Raw genomic sequence first — 18,144 nt, forward strand, 5'->3', positions numbered from 1 at the left:
AGGAGGTGAAAATCGGGACTCGAGCATTGTCTGTGTGCGCACGCAGAGAGAGCGAGAGAAAGAGGCGCATTTCAGATAGCGTTCGAACATCTAATTGATTCCTCTTTCGCGTTTCCTTGCACTTAGACGGACACATACACACAAAATTGTCAAAATACCCATCTAAATAATACGTTTTTTGTTTTTTTCGGCCGTGCATTTGGTTTTAAAGTGACAGTAGCCTAATATTCCTACTGTTGTCTGTATTCTTAATGTTAATAAAACACCAAAATACAGCTTTAACAAAGATACAACTATATTTAATTTCTATAGTGAACAAATAGTGTTATTTTACATTTAGACTCAAATATCAATTTCTGTACCTGAATACTACTGTAAGACTTTGTAACTTTTGTTATTTAGTATTCATCTCTGCTTGTAATTTATTTTTTTATTACTGACTGTTCACTTGTTTTTAATAATGCTTGAAATTTATCAGTTAGGCTAGTAATTTTTGATGTAGTATCAAAGAACTTCAGGTGAGCCTTAAGTAATAAATGAAAAGCAAAGTCACACACACACAGTTTATTTTTATTTTTTTGCTGATCCGAAAAATTATCCGATCCGTGGCTCAAAAACGTTAATGAACTGTGAATGTTGTGATCCGTTGCACCACTATTTAATATATTGTATGGAGGAAGATTTTGGACATCATGCATTGGTTAAAACACAGTATATCTCCATTAATGCATTTCCATTGTTGAGATATAGGGATGTCCTTCTAAACTATTTTCCATACTATCCTAGATTGCTCCACCTCCATCTTTGTCGGAGCCCCTGAAGGAGTTATTCAGACAGCAAGAGGCAGTTCGGGGAAAACTAAGACTGCAGCACAGCATCGAGAGGGTAAACTCTTACTCTTTGCCTTTAGTCTTTACTTATTTTCTCTTCTTGGTTTCTCCCCTCAATGCATCACTGAGCTCACTTCAAAAGTCACCCGGTTAGGATGTAATGATCACATGGCACAAATCCTTTGATTCATCAACGGCTTTGTGTAATAGATCAGCAGTTATCTGCAATACACATTTCAACTTAGCAAGCATTTCATCCAATTTTCTTCTGTTCTTATTGTGACTTGCAGACCTTGATCATTTCAAAAGACTGTTTACTAGCTTTGTCCCTTGATTACTTGATGAATGCTCAAAGGGTATCAATGGATCAGTTGGATGTCTAGTCTTACTCTGATTTTATGCTCCCTTACAGGAGAAGCTTATTGTATCTTGTGAGCAGGAGGTGCTACGTGTTCATTGCAGAGCAGCAAGAACAATCGCAAATCAGGCCGTTCCTTTTAGTGCTTGCACAATGCTGCTGGATTCAGAAGTCTACAACATGCCATCAGAAAGCCAGGTGAGTCCTCATTTGAACTATTATTAACACGTTAGGGATGTTACAATGACTATGAAAATGTACATTTTATTACATTTCTAACTAATCTTGATCTGCAGGGGGACGAAAACAAGTCTGTGAGAGATCGCTTCAATGCTCGGCAGTTTATCTCCTGGATCCAAGATGTGGATGATAAGTACGACCGCATGAAGGTGAGGAGGAGTTTTATTTATTTACATATATATATTAGGGTAAAAAATATCGATTTCTCAATTTTAATCGGTTCTCATTTTTACGAACTGATATCGATTCTTAAATCCCAAGAATCGATTAGGCTAGTCATCCTGTTTTCAGTTGATGAATGAATGAACATTGCATCCCATCCAATAAATCGCAATAATCTTTCACGTTTGTTACTATTGATATGAAACAAAGTCTCAGATTTCAAATTACGTCCATTTTCTTACGAACTTCAAAAACAAAAATACCGGTTTGGCGCAGTGGCGTGAGATCGCTCTGGCGCAGCTCAAGAGAAGCACATGATCTTCTCTTCCGCCTTAATACCAGTTACAGTGCGAAATAAACATGAATGAGCATCTGATAGTGTGTTAAAAGATAGAGAACAACGTATCGAAATCCGTATCATGTCACATTGAATCGCTCAATCCGTGTTTAACCCTCTGAGGTCTAAGGGAGTTTTGGGGTCCTGGAGGTTGTTCTGACATGCTCTGACACTTGTGCTTTTTTCAGTTATTTATAAACATGTTAATGGCAAAGGTGTAAAATTCACTCTATATAGCACAAACGGGGCTACCGTAATATGTGAGCAACATGTATGTACATGTTTGTTATTTTTTAGAGAATAATGTTTATGCGCGGTTATTGAAAAAACTAAAACTTAAAGTGTCTGAAATAAGGCCACAAAACACATACTAAATATGTGTCCACAAGACTTTTGACTAATGGGTGTTGTTGCCTAGAATTTTTGATTCAAAATGATCTGAAAATCATCCTGCCAAATCATTTACACAAAACAATACATTGATTTAAATTTTATAAGACACCTTTTTTTTGGAAAGGCAATATGCGTGGAGGCGTGTTCACACCTGAGAAGACAAAGGCCAGATAATGTGCCACATTCATAATGAGCTGCATATTAATTAGTCCTTTCACACAGCTGTGTCACAGGGTCCCAAAGAATGCAAGGACAAAATAAATTATCTATATATACATATTTTACAATTAGAAATTTTAACCAATTACAAATAGGTTACAATTACAACAACAATTACAATTTTAACAATATTTCAAGTGTATTTCTTGATAGAAAGTATACATTTTATCATGCGTATTAAAAAAGGTAAGGATTCATTATTTTGAATATCGGAACAAATTTCACTATAATAACATCTTAGTTGATAATTCAATATACCTACTTTATTTTTGACAAAACATCATACTATAGTATATTTAACATGAGCAGAAATTGGTGAACAAAAGCGTACCTATTTAATGTGACAGTAGTCTTTTTTTACAGTCAAAACTTTATAATCTATCCAAAACTAATCACAAAATCTTGTCTAAACATTCATATTTAGTCTTTGTTACAATATTTGTAACATATTGTGTATGATATATTAGCATATACATGTGAATTTGCAGTTTGTTGCTTATACAGACATTTTATTTCAACATATTTCAGTCTATTTTTACTCATCTTAGTAGGCTATAGCAATATAGTTTGGATGTGTTCATGTAAACATAACCTTTACTAATGTAGGTGCGAGAGTGAGACACGCGCTGTATAACTGTAGTAAACAAAGCGCGCGCGCGCCTGTGCCGTTCATTCATCATTTAGCCTACACACAGACACGCAATTCATATTTAAACAGTCTTTTTGCGGTTTACAGTCAGACACTATTCAATATTGCGATTAGAACAAAGCACTTAAGAATAAATGACTTACTACATCAGCTGGATCCGTTGCTCCTCGAAATGAAATTTTCCAGGGTTATTAGATAGTATTATTGCTCACAGCTTAGGGATACGCTGTGTACACAGCTGTGGTAAGATACTGAATAAACATGATGTGTTTTATAATCCAGCTGGTGGGCGTTGGCATGTTTGAATGGCTTGCCTTAGATCATTTGCGTTTGAATACCGCGCGCTCTCCGTGGGTGTGGCACATTAACGCGTAATCAGGTATAATGAACTGGAAAGAAAAAGACTGACATCTCTCTCTTTTCATACAGATTACATAAACTGAGAATATTTGTTTTTTTATATAAATTAATTCATTTAAAAGAAGAGAGTTCAAGCTTCATTATGGAAAAACACTCGTGCCTGTATTACAAGTATTCGCGGAATTACAGTTAATTTTCGGACGTGTTTAGGAATGGACTTCACTGACAGAGAGAAGGCATAACGCGCATCATGTTTTTTTTTCTTTATTTGGCGACAAGCACAACACTTTATTTTTATTGTAAGTATCCACAAAAAAAACAGACACTTATCAGGATCTAATGATGTACAACACTTAATATGTAAGATCAAAATCAACAGAGTATTTTGAGTTTCTTTTGCACTGATAAGAAAAAAAGCGAGACTATTGCGCCCACGCGATAGTCGACCTCAGAGGGTTAAACCGTGGAAAGACGTCAGTAAAACAGTTTGTAAACAATGTCATGTAACGTCACATTTACCTCAGAAAAACCATATCCAGTGACCATGAACTCGTTAGTCAGCTAGAAAAATTAACTCTAGAGAGGAGCATTTTGCTAAAAATATGCACCATATTACATATTCATTATTTTTTATGTTCTTCAATATTTAACGCACGTTTGAATATATCTGGCAAGTTTTTTATGACAGCCACCATTTAAATGTTTATATTTCATATAACTTAATTATTATAAAAATAAATGTGTAATTTAAGTGTATACAAATCAGTTAATGTTTACCTTCAATATTATAGTAGGCTAATGAAAGCCTAGTAGGCTACAGCTGACTCCCATAGTTTACCGCATTAGTTGAGAGATTTGTTTTCCTTGAGAAAATATGCCATGTTGTACCTGATATCCAAAATAATGAACATTGAATTGAATCGGAATCGAATCGTGAAATTTGTGTCAATACCCAGCCCTAATATATATATATATATATATATATATATATATATGCCCACATAGAATCTGTACACTTTCATATAGGAATGTCCCGAGCCAATCTCAAGCCCGATCCTTTATTTTACATCAGCAGTCACGCAGGTATCGTACAGTAGGTGGCAGTATGCGTTTGCTCACGCCATTAAAGGCAAAAGTTTTTTCTACCGTGTCACACATGCTAATGGCAAAATACCATGTTCACAAATGTATGTTTTTCCTGTAAAAAAAAAATTTTCCTGTAAAAAAAAAACCCTGTTTTACATCATTTAAGAAAGAAATGGAGCTTCATATTGACTCAATTTGATTTTCAATTAAGCAAAAAGCAGTTAAATTTGTAAATGTTTCAATGTCTGTATGTAGATCTACATTAATCCCCCTAGTGTGCAACTGTTATATATATATATATTTTTTTTGTATACTGTTGTATTTGTAACATGTTTTTGTAAGAAAAAAGAAAGCGTCACACATGCTTGCTCCAGCTTCCGTGTTTAGCATATTTGATGCCACTTTTGTAACTAATAACTCAAAAGTTTATTTACGGTTTATTTTAATCTTCCGTCAGACTATCTGAGACGTCATTGCCATAACGTAACTTGACTGACAGATCTTATTAATAGAACTCTAATATTTAGCATTAATAAATCAGAATGTATGAATAACAGCAGTTCATGTTCAGTGGAACATTAGTTAATACATGAAGCAACAATGAGCAATACATTTGTGACAGTATTTTGTTAATGTCAGTTAATAAAAATCCAGTTGCCTTCATTGTTTGTTGATGTTAGTTCACAGTGCATTATCTAATGCTAACAAACACAACAATGTATTAGTAAATGTTGATATTAATATTAACTAAGATAGATTAATGCTGTAGAAGTATTGTTCATTTTTAGTTCATGTTAACTAATGAACCTTATTGTAAAGTGTTACCAAAAAATCAATGCTTTCATGTTTGCATTTTTAGCTCTTCAAGTCATTTTAACCCTTAACTGTGCAAGCATTGTATACATTTCCCGAAGTCTAATCGTACGCATGTTCTCCCGACAGACGTGTTTGCTAATGCGTCAGCAACACGAGGCCGCGGCTCTGAACGCGGTGCAAAGGATGGAGTGGCAACTCAAGGTACAGGAGCTGGACCCCGCGGGACACAAGTCTCTGTGTGTGAACGAGGTTCCCTCCTTCTACGTGCCGATGGTGGACGTCAACGACGACTTCGTACTGTTGCCTGCGTGACAACGACACACACTCAGACTCTGAGAGTTCGGTCTAACATTAACCATCTATCAAAGAGACATCAAACACAAGTTCGGTAAGGGCTAGCCGGTTTGAGGAGATTTCTTTGAGGAAGAGAAAAATATATATTATATAGAGAAAAAAAGGTAAAACTCATCCTTTTTCCTGCCCGAGGAGGAACCGTTCGTCTTTTTTAACAGGGAGTGGAAAAACACACAACTTGCACTTTTGTCCTCAAGTTTTTTATGCTTTTGTTTAGGATTTGAAAAAGCAAAACTGCTTTGAACCTCCTGTCTTGGGTTATTTGGGCGAACATAAGGGACAGTTTTTTTTTTTATCTGTCCCACCCCATACTGAGTTACAACAAACAAAAAAGCTTGAGACGGGTTGGTCCACTATTGTGCTCCAGAACCAGAGGACAGACGGCACTGGTGGACACCGGGACAGATGTGCAGGCACACAAAAAAGACACAAAAGAGTGCGACAGGAGTGCTAGCATAGCTGCTTCTTGTTTGGACCCGAGTCTTTAATGCTAAAGTGGTGGAAAGAACGGCTTTCCTGCGGTTCAGGCCCATATTCAGGACAGCTCGGCGCGAGCAATGAGGAGAAACTGCGTTGGGTTTATGGAGACAACAGTGCATTTGGTCCCAAATGCTGGATTACACGCATGGGCTGATGGTCCCGAAGCCACGCCTGGGTTCAAAACAAGTGCATAAGGAAAAAAGACTAATAATGTAAGAGCAAATGTTGCTGTCACAAATCACAAGAGACAAGGACTTAGTTTTTTTTTTGGTTTATGTCTTTCTTTTACTCGGGCATTTCATTGTTCCCTTTCTGAGGAAGTGACTTGAAAAACACTACAGAGCCAACATTAGTTTAATGGATAAAAACATTTAAAATTACCAACAAAAAAAAAAGCAACAAAAAAAAGGTATTCCGTAAATGATGTACAGTTTTTTATAATCATTAACCAATGTATTCTCGCTGCCTTCTAGATAATTTATTTTGCCACACATTACTGCACAGTTGTAAATAACTTATGTACTGTAACATCACTCAGTTAAGTGTAAAAAAAATAAATAAATGAATAAAAGTTATCATTGTATGTACAGTTCACTTTCGGGCAGCACCCCTCCCCCATCACCTCCCTACCCATAATCCCATGGGCCAAAAGTTGAACACATCGTCAGTATTTTCATGCAATTAAGTTTTCAGTCCAAAGTAAATCTAGTTTATCGTCATCATCATCATCATCTCCATTTGTCTCCTGATTACTCTGTCAGGCCCACGATCATAGTTTTCAGATGTAGCAGAGTGATTATGGATTTATTTAAAGAATAGTAGAGGTATATTATTCATCGTTTTATTACACAAGTATATCTTTAAAAAAAAAAAAAAGTATAAACCAAGAAAATGCCTTTATACAGTTAACGTCTCCTTTTTTTTTTTTTTTTCTAAAGCTGCACAAGTCATAGATAAGATAGTGATTTGGAGATAAATACACAAACCACCCCATAAACTGTATAGTGCGTATTTGAATTTATTATTACACATTTTAATCATGGGAGCTTTTGTGTCATGCCTCTGCTCGTGTTATTACCAAGACTCCCGTTTTTAATCTCTCACGCGCTGCACTATAAACCCGTTTGGGAAATCAGTCATTACTTCCATTCCAGCTTTTCTCTTCTTTACATGTTTTAAATATTCAGTTCAGATTCTAAATCAAATTCGCAGTTCTGTTCTTACTCCCGAAGCAATTGAGTTTTTAACTCGTGACTCTTTAAAGGTCACTTTTATTGCCTGACGCTTGTGGCACTGTCCGTGATGTGGACTTTTACAGATCATTGTGACAGAACAACACACACACACACACACACTTCCGTTCTTGGACTCACTGTTTGTATACATGGGCTCGCTGACTGTTTTTTTATATATTTAATATCCTTGTTAATCACGTTTTTTTTTTTTTTATGCACCAATGTCAATTATTCTCTGATTTTATTTTGTCCGTTACCATCTTTACAATACATGTTCAAATTCATCAATCAACCTAGAGGGGACTAGTGCAAGAGTTTTTTTTTTTAAGGTTTAATTATTAGATATCGTTGTTGTTTTTTTTGTTGTTGTTTTTTTTGGGGGGGGGGGGGGGGGGGTTTGAAATGTGTTTTGATATCTTCCCCTTTCTCATTACCTGCCTGTACTTCAGTGTGAGGTTGTGTGACGTTTGCTTAACCATCCAGGCTAGTGTTTTAATTTCTTTTTCGTTCTATCCTCCTTTTGTTTTCATGTGTGGTTGTGAGTCTGTGAAGATCCCACATGACGCAGTTGTGTATGTGTGTGCATTGAGTCTGGGTGCAACAGGTGTCACTATTTCCGCAGGTAATGCTTTCGGATGTTTTGTGAGTACTTGTGTGCATTGCATAACAACATTTTCAGATTTCAGTGCTTTTTTTTTTTTTGTGTGTGTGTTGCAATGAAACCCATTGATTTCCGATCAAGTGCTTTTGATGTTATTCGGTGCATTTTTTCGCCCCACATGACTTGTTAATCAAATGGTTTATGTATCATCACTAAGCCCCTGTTTACAAGATATATGTCCTCTGTACTGATTCCCACAACTGATTCAGTTTGAAAAGGCTTGAAATTGTGATGCGATAGAAAATATAACCTGATTTCCACTAATTCAGTCACGAGTTTCATCAGATACTCGCTCTATCGTACACATGCTCTGTCTGCAACACATTACCTCTAATAATTACACGGATTACTGATTATTCCATATATAGATAGGATAGATTAGGTGTGGAGCCACAATTTCAAGCCTTGCTTTAAAACGTGTTTTCCACAAATCCAACTTGACTCTTCTAACACATGTTGAACTCTATAAATAGTGAGAAATAACCTATTTATTATCTTTCTGACACCTGTGGTATGTTTGAGTTGAAGGTCTCCGCTGTGTAAATTTTCCTCTTGTAATGCGTGAACGAGACGTTGTACATAGCTGTAAATAATATTCCAGGACGTTTTGCACCCTCCTCTTTGTACTAGTCCAAAACTTGCGTAGAATGTGAGATTCTAACAGCAACGAGACGTGTCGCACTCGCTGCCGGTGATGTAACAATGTATCTTTTTTTATTTGTACAATGTAGTTGAATTGTGTACATATTGTTGGAGCAGCTACGGGGAGGGGAGGGGTTTGTTGATGCTATTTCAGTGCTGTCAGAGATCCAGTACTCTCACCTCTTTAGCTGTGTTGATATCCTGCGATTCAAAAAGCGAGAAACTAAAAATAAAAAAAATAAAAAAACTTAACGGAGAGGAAAAATTCTAAATTGTTATTTTCTACACTTGCATGTACAGAGAGCGCGAGAACTGCTGTTGTTCCTCAGAGATTATGTTCGTAAATAAATTTTTGAAATGACTTTGGCTTCTTTGTTGTTGTTTTTTTTGTGAGCTGCAGTACCACACATCTGCCACAAGAGGGAACCAATTCTTTGTTGTTGTTTTTTGTGAGCTGCAATACCACACATCTGCCACAAGAGGGAACCAATTCTTTGTTGTTGTTTTTTGTGAGCTGCAGTACCACACATCTGCCACAAGAGGGAACCAATGTGATTGACGTATTATTTTAAAAGTTGAATGTCAATCATTTGAGGTTATTTTTACCCATGCAAATGTTAATAAACGTCATATTTCACTCGACACAGCATATCTTTAACCCACTAACTAAAATATTTGATTAGCACATTTTGGTCCAACTCCACAAAGAGACTAAGGTGTCAATTTCTACTGAATATCTCATGTTTTGGACATTCCTTAATCTCCACTTTTTAAAAATATACATATTTCTGTGTATTGTTGTCAAGTGCATATGTGCCTATAAAGAAATGGTTAATTTAACAATAACCAGGTTATCGTGCACACAATTAGAACCTGGGTTTCACTGACACTAAGATTTTTTTTAATATATATCATGAAATATGAAATGACAACAACTAAAATCAATCCCAAACTGGGTTTCACCAGCACGGATTTTTTTTCTTCATGAAATATGAAATGACCCAAAAAAAAAAGCAATCCCTTGGGATCCCTTAACAGAAATTAATGAATAGTTAATGAATTAATAAATACAACTAGTTGAGTAAATAATTACTTGTTTTAGAAATACAATTTGTACTGTAGACCAATACGGAGTTATTGTGGGTTTTTCATGTTTGCGCAACAGCTGTAAAAAAAAAAAATTATGATACTTCTAATTTTAGTTTGAAGGAGTCATTTACATAAAGCGAGACACACATAGAATAGAATTGCACCGACTACACGTGACTTTACCGGAACTCCTGTCACGAGCTGGATCGGCTTTGAATAGATAGTGAATATCCTTTACATTATTTGTAACTACATGAACTAGGTTTTACTTTTGAAAATAGGCTGGACTTCTGACTCGTTTGAGTCGATACTTGATTCGGTCAAAAACTTTTTATATCACTCAATCTAAACGGACTATGATGATAAATATATAGGCTAGATGTTCGTTTATAAATATAAAATATTAGCAGAGCCACGTCACAGTTATAACGAAAACGGCACAAAGAAACAATATCTTTTGGAATCATTTCCATAATTTTTTTACCCGATAAAAACAAACGACAGCCAATCAGAATCCACCAGACATTAACGAGCTCATTTAAAGCGACAGGCGCTTTAAAAACGGAATAAACGTAATCTCGCTACCGTTGTAGTTGTTGTGATATGTGGTGTTTGAAAGCCAACTCTTAAAAACAATCTGTTACTTTAATTTGCTATTATCACTGTAAAGCTGCTTTGAAAAAAATCTGTATTGTTAAAAGCGCTATTTATGAAGGTGACTTGACAACTAAGAACAATTACCTAATATTATTAATAATGATTAGTAGGCTACTACTTTATATTTTGATAACAATAACCATGTAAACAACAACATTTACCGCAACTTGAACAACTTTCGAGATTAAAACGAAATGATAAGGAACTCTTTTGAGCGAAGAAAAAAAAAAGAATTCAGTCAATCGGATCTATGAACCGAATCTTCCCAAATGAACCGATTGGCTCAAATGAATCCATTCGATTCCATGTGCTACGTCACTACCAGTGAGTCCCAGTGTGTGTGGACAGCCGTTCATTTCCCATCACTACAGCCTGAGATGTCTGTGAGAAACAGCTGTTTCCCTCGATAAAAACTCTAGTTATGGAGTTTGAAACTAAAATCTATCCTCAGATCGGTGGATATGGGCGATACAACCGGATCGTAACGCTTTTCAGTTGGTTTCCGAACTTTGCTGTCTCGTTGAATCTCTTCAGCGATGTTTTCTTCACGCTGGTTCCCGAGTCGTACCACTGTAAACCCGATATGGCGTTATTCCCAGCGTCTTCCGTGCTCGGGAACCTCTCCAGACAAGCGTTCCTCAATCTCACCGTCCCGTGGCTGAAGGGCTCCGGGTTCAGTCACTGCGAACTCTACAAGTACCCGCTGAATACAAGCAACTTCACGGGGAGCGCGCCGCGAGACACGGTGCCCTGCACTATAGGATGGGAGTTCGCCAAACCCGCGGGACTACAAAACAACTTAGTGACCGAGGTTAGTATGCGAACCCAACTGTCAGAATGTGAACCCAACCGTTATTATGCGAACCGGACCGTCAGAATGTGAACCAAACCGTCAGTGTTCGAACCGAACTCTCTTCGAACCGAACACTGCGAGTTCACTCAAGTTATGACGCGACGGGTCTAAACGCTGTTTTTTAACAGTCGATCCGAATTAGGCTAACGTTACTTTATTTAAGAAGATTAATGTTTTAATTGTTATGATTATTAATTTATAGATTTTTAATTAGAAGGAAGTATGCAAAGTGGACGCGATGGAGGGAGACCTGATAAAACAATATTATACTGGTAATATTATACTGGTAACACTTCACTCTAAGATTTATTAGTTATCATTAGTTAACTACAATATTTAACATGAACTAAAAATGAGCAATACTTTTACTGCGTTTATTAATGTTAGTTAATATTAATTTCAACATTTACTAATACATTAGTAAAATCTAAAGATGTATTTGTTAACATTAGTTAATGCACTGTGAATTAACATGAACAAACAATGAACAACTGGATTTGTATTAACTAACGTTAACAAAGATTGAAATTAAAAATGTCAGTAAAATTTGTGAAATTAAAAAATACAGTAACAAATGTGTTGCTCATTGTTAGTTCATGTTAATGAACCTTATTGTAAAAGTGTTAACATTATATTTCATAGTGCCCTGCCATATTAATGATTAATCGCTCGTTTTTAATTGCTAATTTGTAAATGAATAAATAAACTTTGGAATTTTGTTTGTTTTTATAAAAATGTAGAAAGTTGTCTATGTTATGTTATGTTAATGTCCCATTTAGATGTCTGTGATTCCTGATCCCTCCTAAAATTTAAATAATGTTCATATTTAATATGCATACTAGTCAGGCTAGATTAGTATTGACCGTCATGTCAATTACTAAAACATGTAAAATCTTCTGAAATACATAATTGGCTGCCATACATGTCTGAAAATACAGCTTTGTTATTGAGTAACCATATGTTTAAGAATGATCTGATTAGATTATATATGACTTCATAACCTATAATCTTATGAGACCCTGAACTCATCACTGGAAGCTCAGGGAACGGTGGACTTCCTGTTTAACAGGAAGTAAAGAGCTTTTCATGAGGCCTTGATTCGCAATGTGTTTCCTTTTCCACGATGGAAAATAAAAGCTTTTACGTGTCATGAAATCTGTACGGATTAGTTTTTGCAGGAAGATCCTTCTGGAAGCAGAACGAGGAGGAGAAAGTGTGTAGCGTGGCTTCACATTAGCTCTAATGTAATAATAGAAGTTGATTATATAATCAAAAAAGTTGCGTCCACACATAGTCAGCCTTCCTTGGATTAGTAGTCCGGTCATTTTAGGAAAAAAGGTTGAACAAATTGCAACAGAAGCCAACTCTAAATATATAACTCTCAAATATATCCCATTCATACGCCTATTCATTCTTTATCATTTAAAAATTTTAACCTTTAGATATCACCGTGAAAATCACTGAGTTGATTACTTACATCAAGACAAACAAAAAATGTATTACAAGTTTTTTTAAATCGTTTGTTAACATGGACAAACTGTGCGTAATATAATTACGTATTAGCTAATTTGCTAAAGCTAACGCAAACAGTTGTAAACATTGGGTATAGCCAGGTGAACATGTTTTTTTGAATCTTGTTGACATATAACAGTAAACTATTTAATATTAAGGTCTGAATGGAACCCATTTATGCTACCCATGAACATTAATGCAGGAAGAAGTACTTTAGAAACCAGCCTTTATTAATTATTGTGGCAGAGATGGGGTTTGGGGCTGGGTCAGTGGGGCTGGGTCAGTGGGGCTGGGTCAGTGGGGCTGTTTCTGGGGGAAGAACAGGAGACACAGGTAAGGAGAATGCAGAAGACAAAAGGTAGGTGAAATAAAAAGTGTCTGGATCAAAAAATCGAATTACGTACACAATGCACTCAATGCCCAAATAATAATCTCTGCAATAATAATTAATAAAGGCTGGTTTCTAAAGTACTTCTTCAAAACTTTCCCCTAATGGGATTCTTCGGGGCTTTTTTTTCCCCTTACTCAGGACATAATGAGGATACAAAATCAGTAGAGTTTGCTTCTGTTGCAATTTGTTCAAGGTTGACCCCAATTTTGGCTTAAAATGACTGGACTATAGTGTGTGTTTTGGATTGGTAAGGAAGTTGGGAGTTTTTAAATGTTTCATTGATTTTAATATAGTCGATTGACATTATTAGAATAGTTAGTGAGTGTCAGTGATGTTTAATTTTTACCCCTTTTTTATTGTTTGTTTTTTTACATTACATGTAAGTTCCCTACTGTAATATCCAACTCAAAGTACCTCTTCTGATGGTTTTAGCTATTTTAACTGATTGAAACTGGTGGTTTATGGTCATTAGCTGGTCCATTGGATGGTTGATCAAATAATTTTGGCTTTACATTTTCCATAGGGGTGTCACAATATATCACAATAAAAACTGCAACAGTATGTATAGTGGATAGTTCACCCAAAATTAAAACTACTGTGTGAGAAATAATTCAAGTTTTCAGAGTTTTCACACGTGAAAGTCCGCACCAAGGTCCGAACCAAAGTTCACATTTTGATACATTTTATACTTTCAGAAAGTTTTGGTTTGGTTTCACACTGCAATTATGCGAGCGCACTAAAGAACTTTACGTGACGTACTTGCGTCCTGTCGTCATCATCTATGTGGGCTGCATCTCGACATTGATTGGTTTGTAAATGGACGTGCGTCTGACGTCAGCGTGTTGTCAATGCGGCGGTTAACTTTGACAACATGAATGAACAGACGCATATCGTTGCAACTGTATTGTTATTTTTATGGCACAATTACCTGCAGCACCAACTAAACACAAGGCTAGTTCAAATTCTCCAAATGAACGTCCTCGTCGTTTGAACATTTTATCGTCGCCGGCAGGAAACGAGGAGAAGACTGCAAGCAATCATGCGAGCTCTTTTTTGTGTGCATGTTTTCCAGTTGACTTCTAATTATGTCATCAGATCATACTTTAATTAAAAACCTCGTCTCCTCCTCTCCCCATATGCGTACGGCTCATTTTTCCTGCCACCTTCTGTTTTTTCGGCTATGCGGGAACCACCGGAACTTCCTGTAAAAGGTCTGAAAATCCGAACCATACAGAAATGCTTTCACACTAGAAACGAGCCAAACCATTGTTCAGTTTGATCCGGACCGAGACTACCTCTTTTCGTCGGACCAAATGTCATCTGTTTGGTCCGGACCGTGGTCCGGTGGAGGTTTCACACCTGTAATTTTGATTCGGACCAAACTGAAAAGTCCAAAAGTCCTGACCAAACAAGGTAGGTGTGAAAGGGCCCTAACTACATTAAACGACTATATATAATGTTGAATATAATGTATAATAATGCAATGGGGGAATATTTGATAATGCCAAATGTCTTGTTACCAGTAAAAAGTGGCCGACATTATTTTAAATATATCTAGTCAGTGAAAGAGCGCAATCATATTCATCTAAAATAATTCAGTATTTTCAGCTTCAGAATCATGAATATTGTTATTCTGGTGTCTCTATTGTCCTGTGCTTTGGGTTTCAGCACCAAGTCCAAGACTATTCATTTACACACACACAATGAAATATCAAATTTAGCATTTTAATCAACTGTTCATTTTTTTGTTAACTTTTATCATATGCCTTGGAGTATCGCGATAATATCGTATCGTGAGTTCAGTATCGTGATATGTATCGAATCGTGAGTGTATCGTTACATCTCCGCTATTATAGGTCATCATTACGTGAGTTTTCCAGCTGATTGTTATAAAAGCGTGTCTCTTTCCTCCTCACGCTGACAGTGGAACTTGGTGTGTGGCGATTACGGGAAGATCCCGCTCCAGCACGTCTGCTTCATGACTGGCTGGACCCTCGGGTACGTCGTACTCGGCACCATCTGTGACTGGTGAGGCTTTCTGCATTATTATTCCTCTTTTATACTAGTAGTTTTTTTCTATAAGTGATCAAAGTAAACGACAAAGCTTCATTGCAATAGATGCAAAACTTCAAACCAAGTGGCTGTGCAAATAAATGATGCTTTTAGCACTTTCTTCTGTGAACTATTATTTGTTTTCTAAATGTGATTAAAGTATTTCAGGACTGTGCAATGATTAATAATCGCGATTAACCCCATCCAAAAATAAAAGTTTGGGTTTACATAATATATGTGTGTGTACTGTGTATAACTATTTTGTATATAATACATGCACATGCATGTACAGTATATATTCTAGAAAAATGTGTTATTTATATATTAAATATTTATATACAGTACATGCCAATATTTCTTAAGTATATACATCCATGTGTGTCTGTGTATTATACAAAATAATTAGGGCTGTGAAACGATTAATCGTATCCAAAATAAAAGTTTGTGTTTGCATAATATGTGTGTGTACTGTGTATAATTATTTATATATATAAATACACACATGCATGCATTTATTTAAGAAAAATTTGCTTATATATAGTGTGTGTGTATATATATATATATATTTTTTTTTATTATTATTTATCAATACCAAATTTCTCTTAAATATATACATGTATGTGTGTGTATTTATACATACAAAATAATTATACACAGTACACACACATATATTATGTAAACACAAACACATACTTAAAATGTTTCAGCTTCATTGCAATAGATGCAAAACTTCAAATCAAGGGGCTTGTGCAAATAAATGATGCTTTTAGAAAGTTTTTGCACTTTCTTCTGTGAACTACTGCGGTTATTAGTGGATGGCAAGTAGAGACTGTCCTACTATCTTTATTTGGAGTCAAATATGTCCTAGAGCTGCACGATTAATCGTTAAAAGATTGCGATTTCAATTCAAACACCCACGTGATCTTATTCCTAAATGACAGTGATTTGCCTAAGCAATTAGATATGAATTATAGATATGAAACAGCTTCACAAACAGTCTTTTTAAGCACACATTATCATTATTTCTGTTGCAATCATTTAAATGAACTGGGATAAAGTTTATAATTGAGATATAAACACTGATCAAAATAGAGGAAATCACCTTTTGAAAGTAACTTAACGCTTCAAATAAAGATCGTATCATTACATCGTTACACCAGTAGGTGGCGACAAGTTACTGTTAAAAATGTATTCGTCATTGAATCATTCTCTCAACCAATTATTCATTCTAATTAATTAACCCTTTTTTAAATACCTGCATTTTGTCAGATCCTCTAGTAATTTACATGTTATTTTGTTTAGTTCAGAATCGTGATATCTATTCGAAGCAAAACTAAAATCGTGATTCTCAATTTATTTATAATCAAGCAGCTGATATGTACTGTTGTGTCATTTACAACCTAATAAACCTCTGAAATGTTTTACTTGAAAAGTGTGCTTGTGTTATGTTTCTTTAAAAGTCCACTTGGTTTGATATTGTATCTAATTAAATGACTTAAACCGATCCAGTCCACCTATAAGACTAAAAAAATATATGATCAATTACTCGATTTCTGTGCCTTCATGGAAAGTCCATTCCACCAAAACTGTGCTTTGATTTTCTTCAAAAATGTTTGATTAATGAGCGGTTTAATCTAAGTCTTCTGAAGAAACACGATCGCTTGGTTTATATGATGAACAGATTTAGGACTGAATTCACTTCTAAACACGAGCTCCTTCAACGGAGGGACGGAAATCTCTCAGGTTTGTGTTTCAAAGATATGAAAGTTTTACGGGTTTGAGACTTTCATATCTTTGAAACGAAACGAGGCTGTGAGGGAAAGAAGTGCAGCGCATTTAATGCATCGTTCTGTTGTCTAACAACAATCAATATTAGGGATGAACCGACATGAACACTTTTACCGATAATTCTTTAAAGTGTTATTGGCTGATAAATCTAATATATTATTGTATATATTGGCTGATAAATCTAAATCCGAATTTTTATTTAATTTTTTAGAGCCTGATTACAAAAACTAAAGTCTCACCATTAAATCAATGTCTCAAACTCCATGTATCATGACAATTTTATGTAGCTTATATAAAAGCACATGTTGCACTTTACTGTATTTTCCCTTTTTAAAGGGATTTCAATCATATTTCAAGCGATTCGTGTTGAACAGTTGCGCATCTGAAGTGTGTTTCAGCTGAAGGAAATAATACATTATTGATCAGCTTTTATATATCGGACAGATTTTCTTATCGGGCCAATAACGTTTACATTATTTATATATATATATCGGGCGATATATATATTGTGCATCTCTAGAAGATACAAACTTGTGTGAGTCTTTCCCTTTAAGTGTCCCAATAGTATCATTAAATAATCTCACGATTGATTACTTTACACTGATTACTTACATTGAAGAACAAATGTGTGTGTGTGTGTGTGTGTGTGTGTGTGTGTGTGTGTGTGTGTGTGTGTGTGTGTGTGTGTGTGTGTGTGTGTGTGTGTAAACATACAAGTGTAATTTTAGTTTTTTATTATAGTTTTATAAATATTTAGAATTCGAATTCATTTTATTTATTAGTTTCATTTTTAGTCATTTCATTTTGTGCTTTTGTCATTTTATTCGTTATTTTAGGTTTGGCTTATTTTTATTTCAATTTTAGCTGGTTGTAATTTTTATTCATTTCCAGTAAATAATGTTTGTGCTTTGATCTAAAATGTATTTCAGTTTATTGCTAAGGAAACATTTCAAAATTTCAGTTTAGTTTAATTCCAACTA

General features: G+C 35.4%; 2 protein-coding genes across 4 annotated transcripts in view; both read left to right on the plus strand.

Annotated features, from left to right (window-relative positions):
- Window positions 1-9,183, plus strand: part of ankrd11 (ankyrin repeat domain 11) — a 166,205-nt gene extending 157,022 nt beyond the window's left edge. For all 3 annotated transcript variants that reach the window (XM_077201489.1, XM_077201488.1, XM_077201490.1), the window contains exons 10-13: window positions 787-885; window positions 1,243-1,386; window positions 1,485-1,577; window positions 5,577-9,183. In XM_077201489.1, coding sequence (XP_077057604.1) covers window positions 787-885; window positions 1,243-1,386; window positions 1,485-1,577; window positions 5,577-5,762 — 522 coding nt within the window. In that variant the 3' untranslated portion in view covers window positions 5,763-9,183. The remainder of the gene's footprint in view (window positions 1-786; window positions 886-1,242; window positions 1,387-1,484; window positions 1,578-5,576) is intronic.
- Window positions 9,184-10,854: 1,671 nt separating this feature from the next.
- Window positions 10,855-18,144, plus strand: part of slc22a31 (solute carrier family 22 member 31) — a 29,861-nt gene continuing 22,571 nt past the window's right edge. The window contains exons 1-2 of the mRNA XM_077201540.1: window positions 10,855-11,379; window positions 15,249-15,352. Coding sequence (XP_077057655.1) covers window positions 10,990-11,379; window positions 15,249-15,352 — 494 coding nt within the window. The 5' untranslated portion in view covers window positions 10,855-10,989. The remainder of the gene's footprint in view (window positions 11,380-15,248; window positions 15,353-18,144) is intronic.

This window comes from Siphateles boraxobius, unplaced genomic scaffold, assembly GCF_051911475.1.
Source record: "Siphateles boraxobius isolate OS27281-9 unplaced genomic scaffold, OSU_SipBor_1 48, whole genome shotgun sequence".
Taxonomy (NCBI): domain Eukaryota; kingdom Metazoa; phylum Chordata; class Actinopteri; order Cypriniformes; family Leuciscidae; genus Siphateles; species Siphateles boraxobius.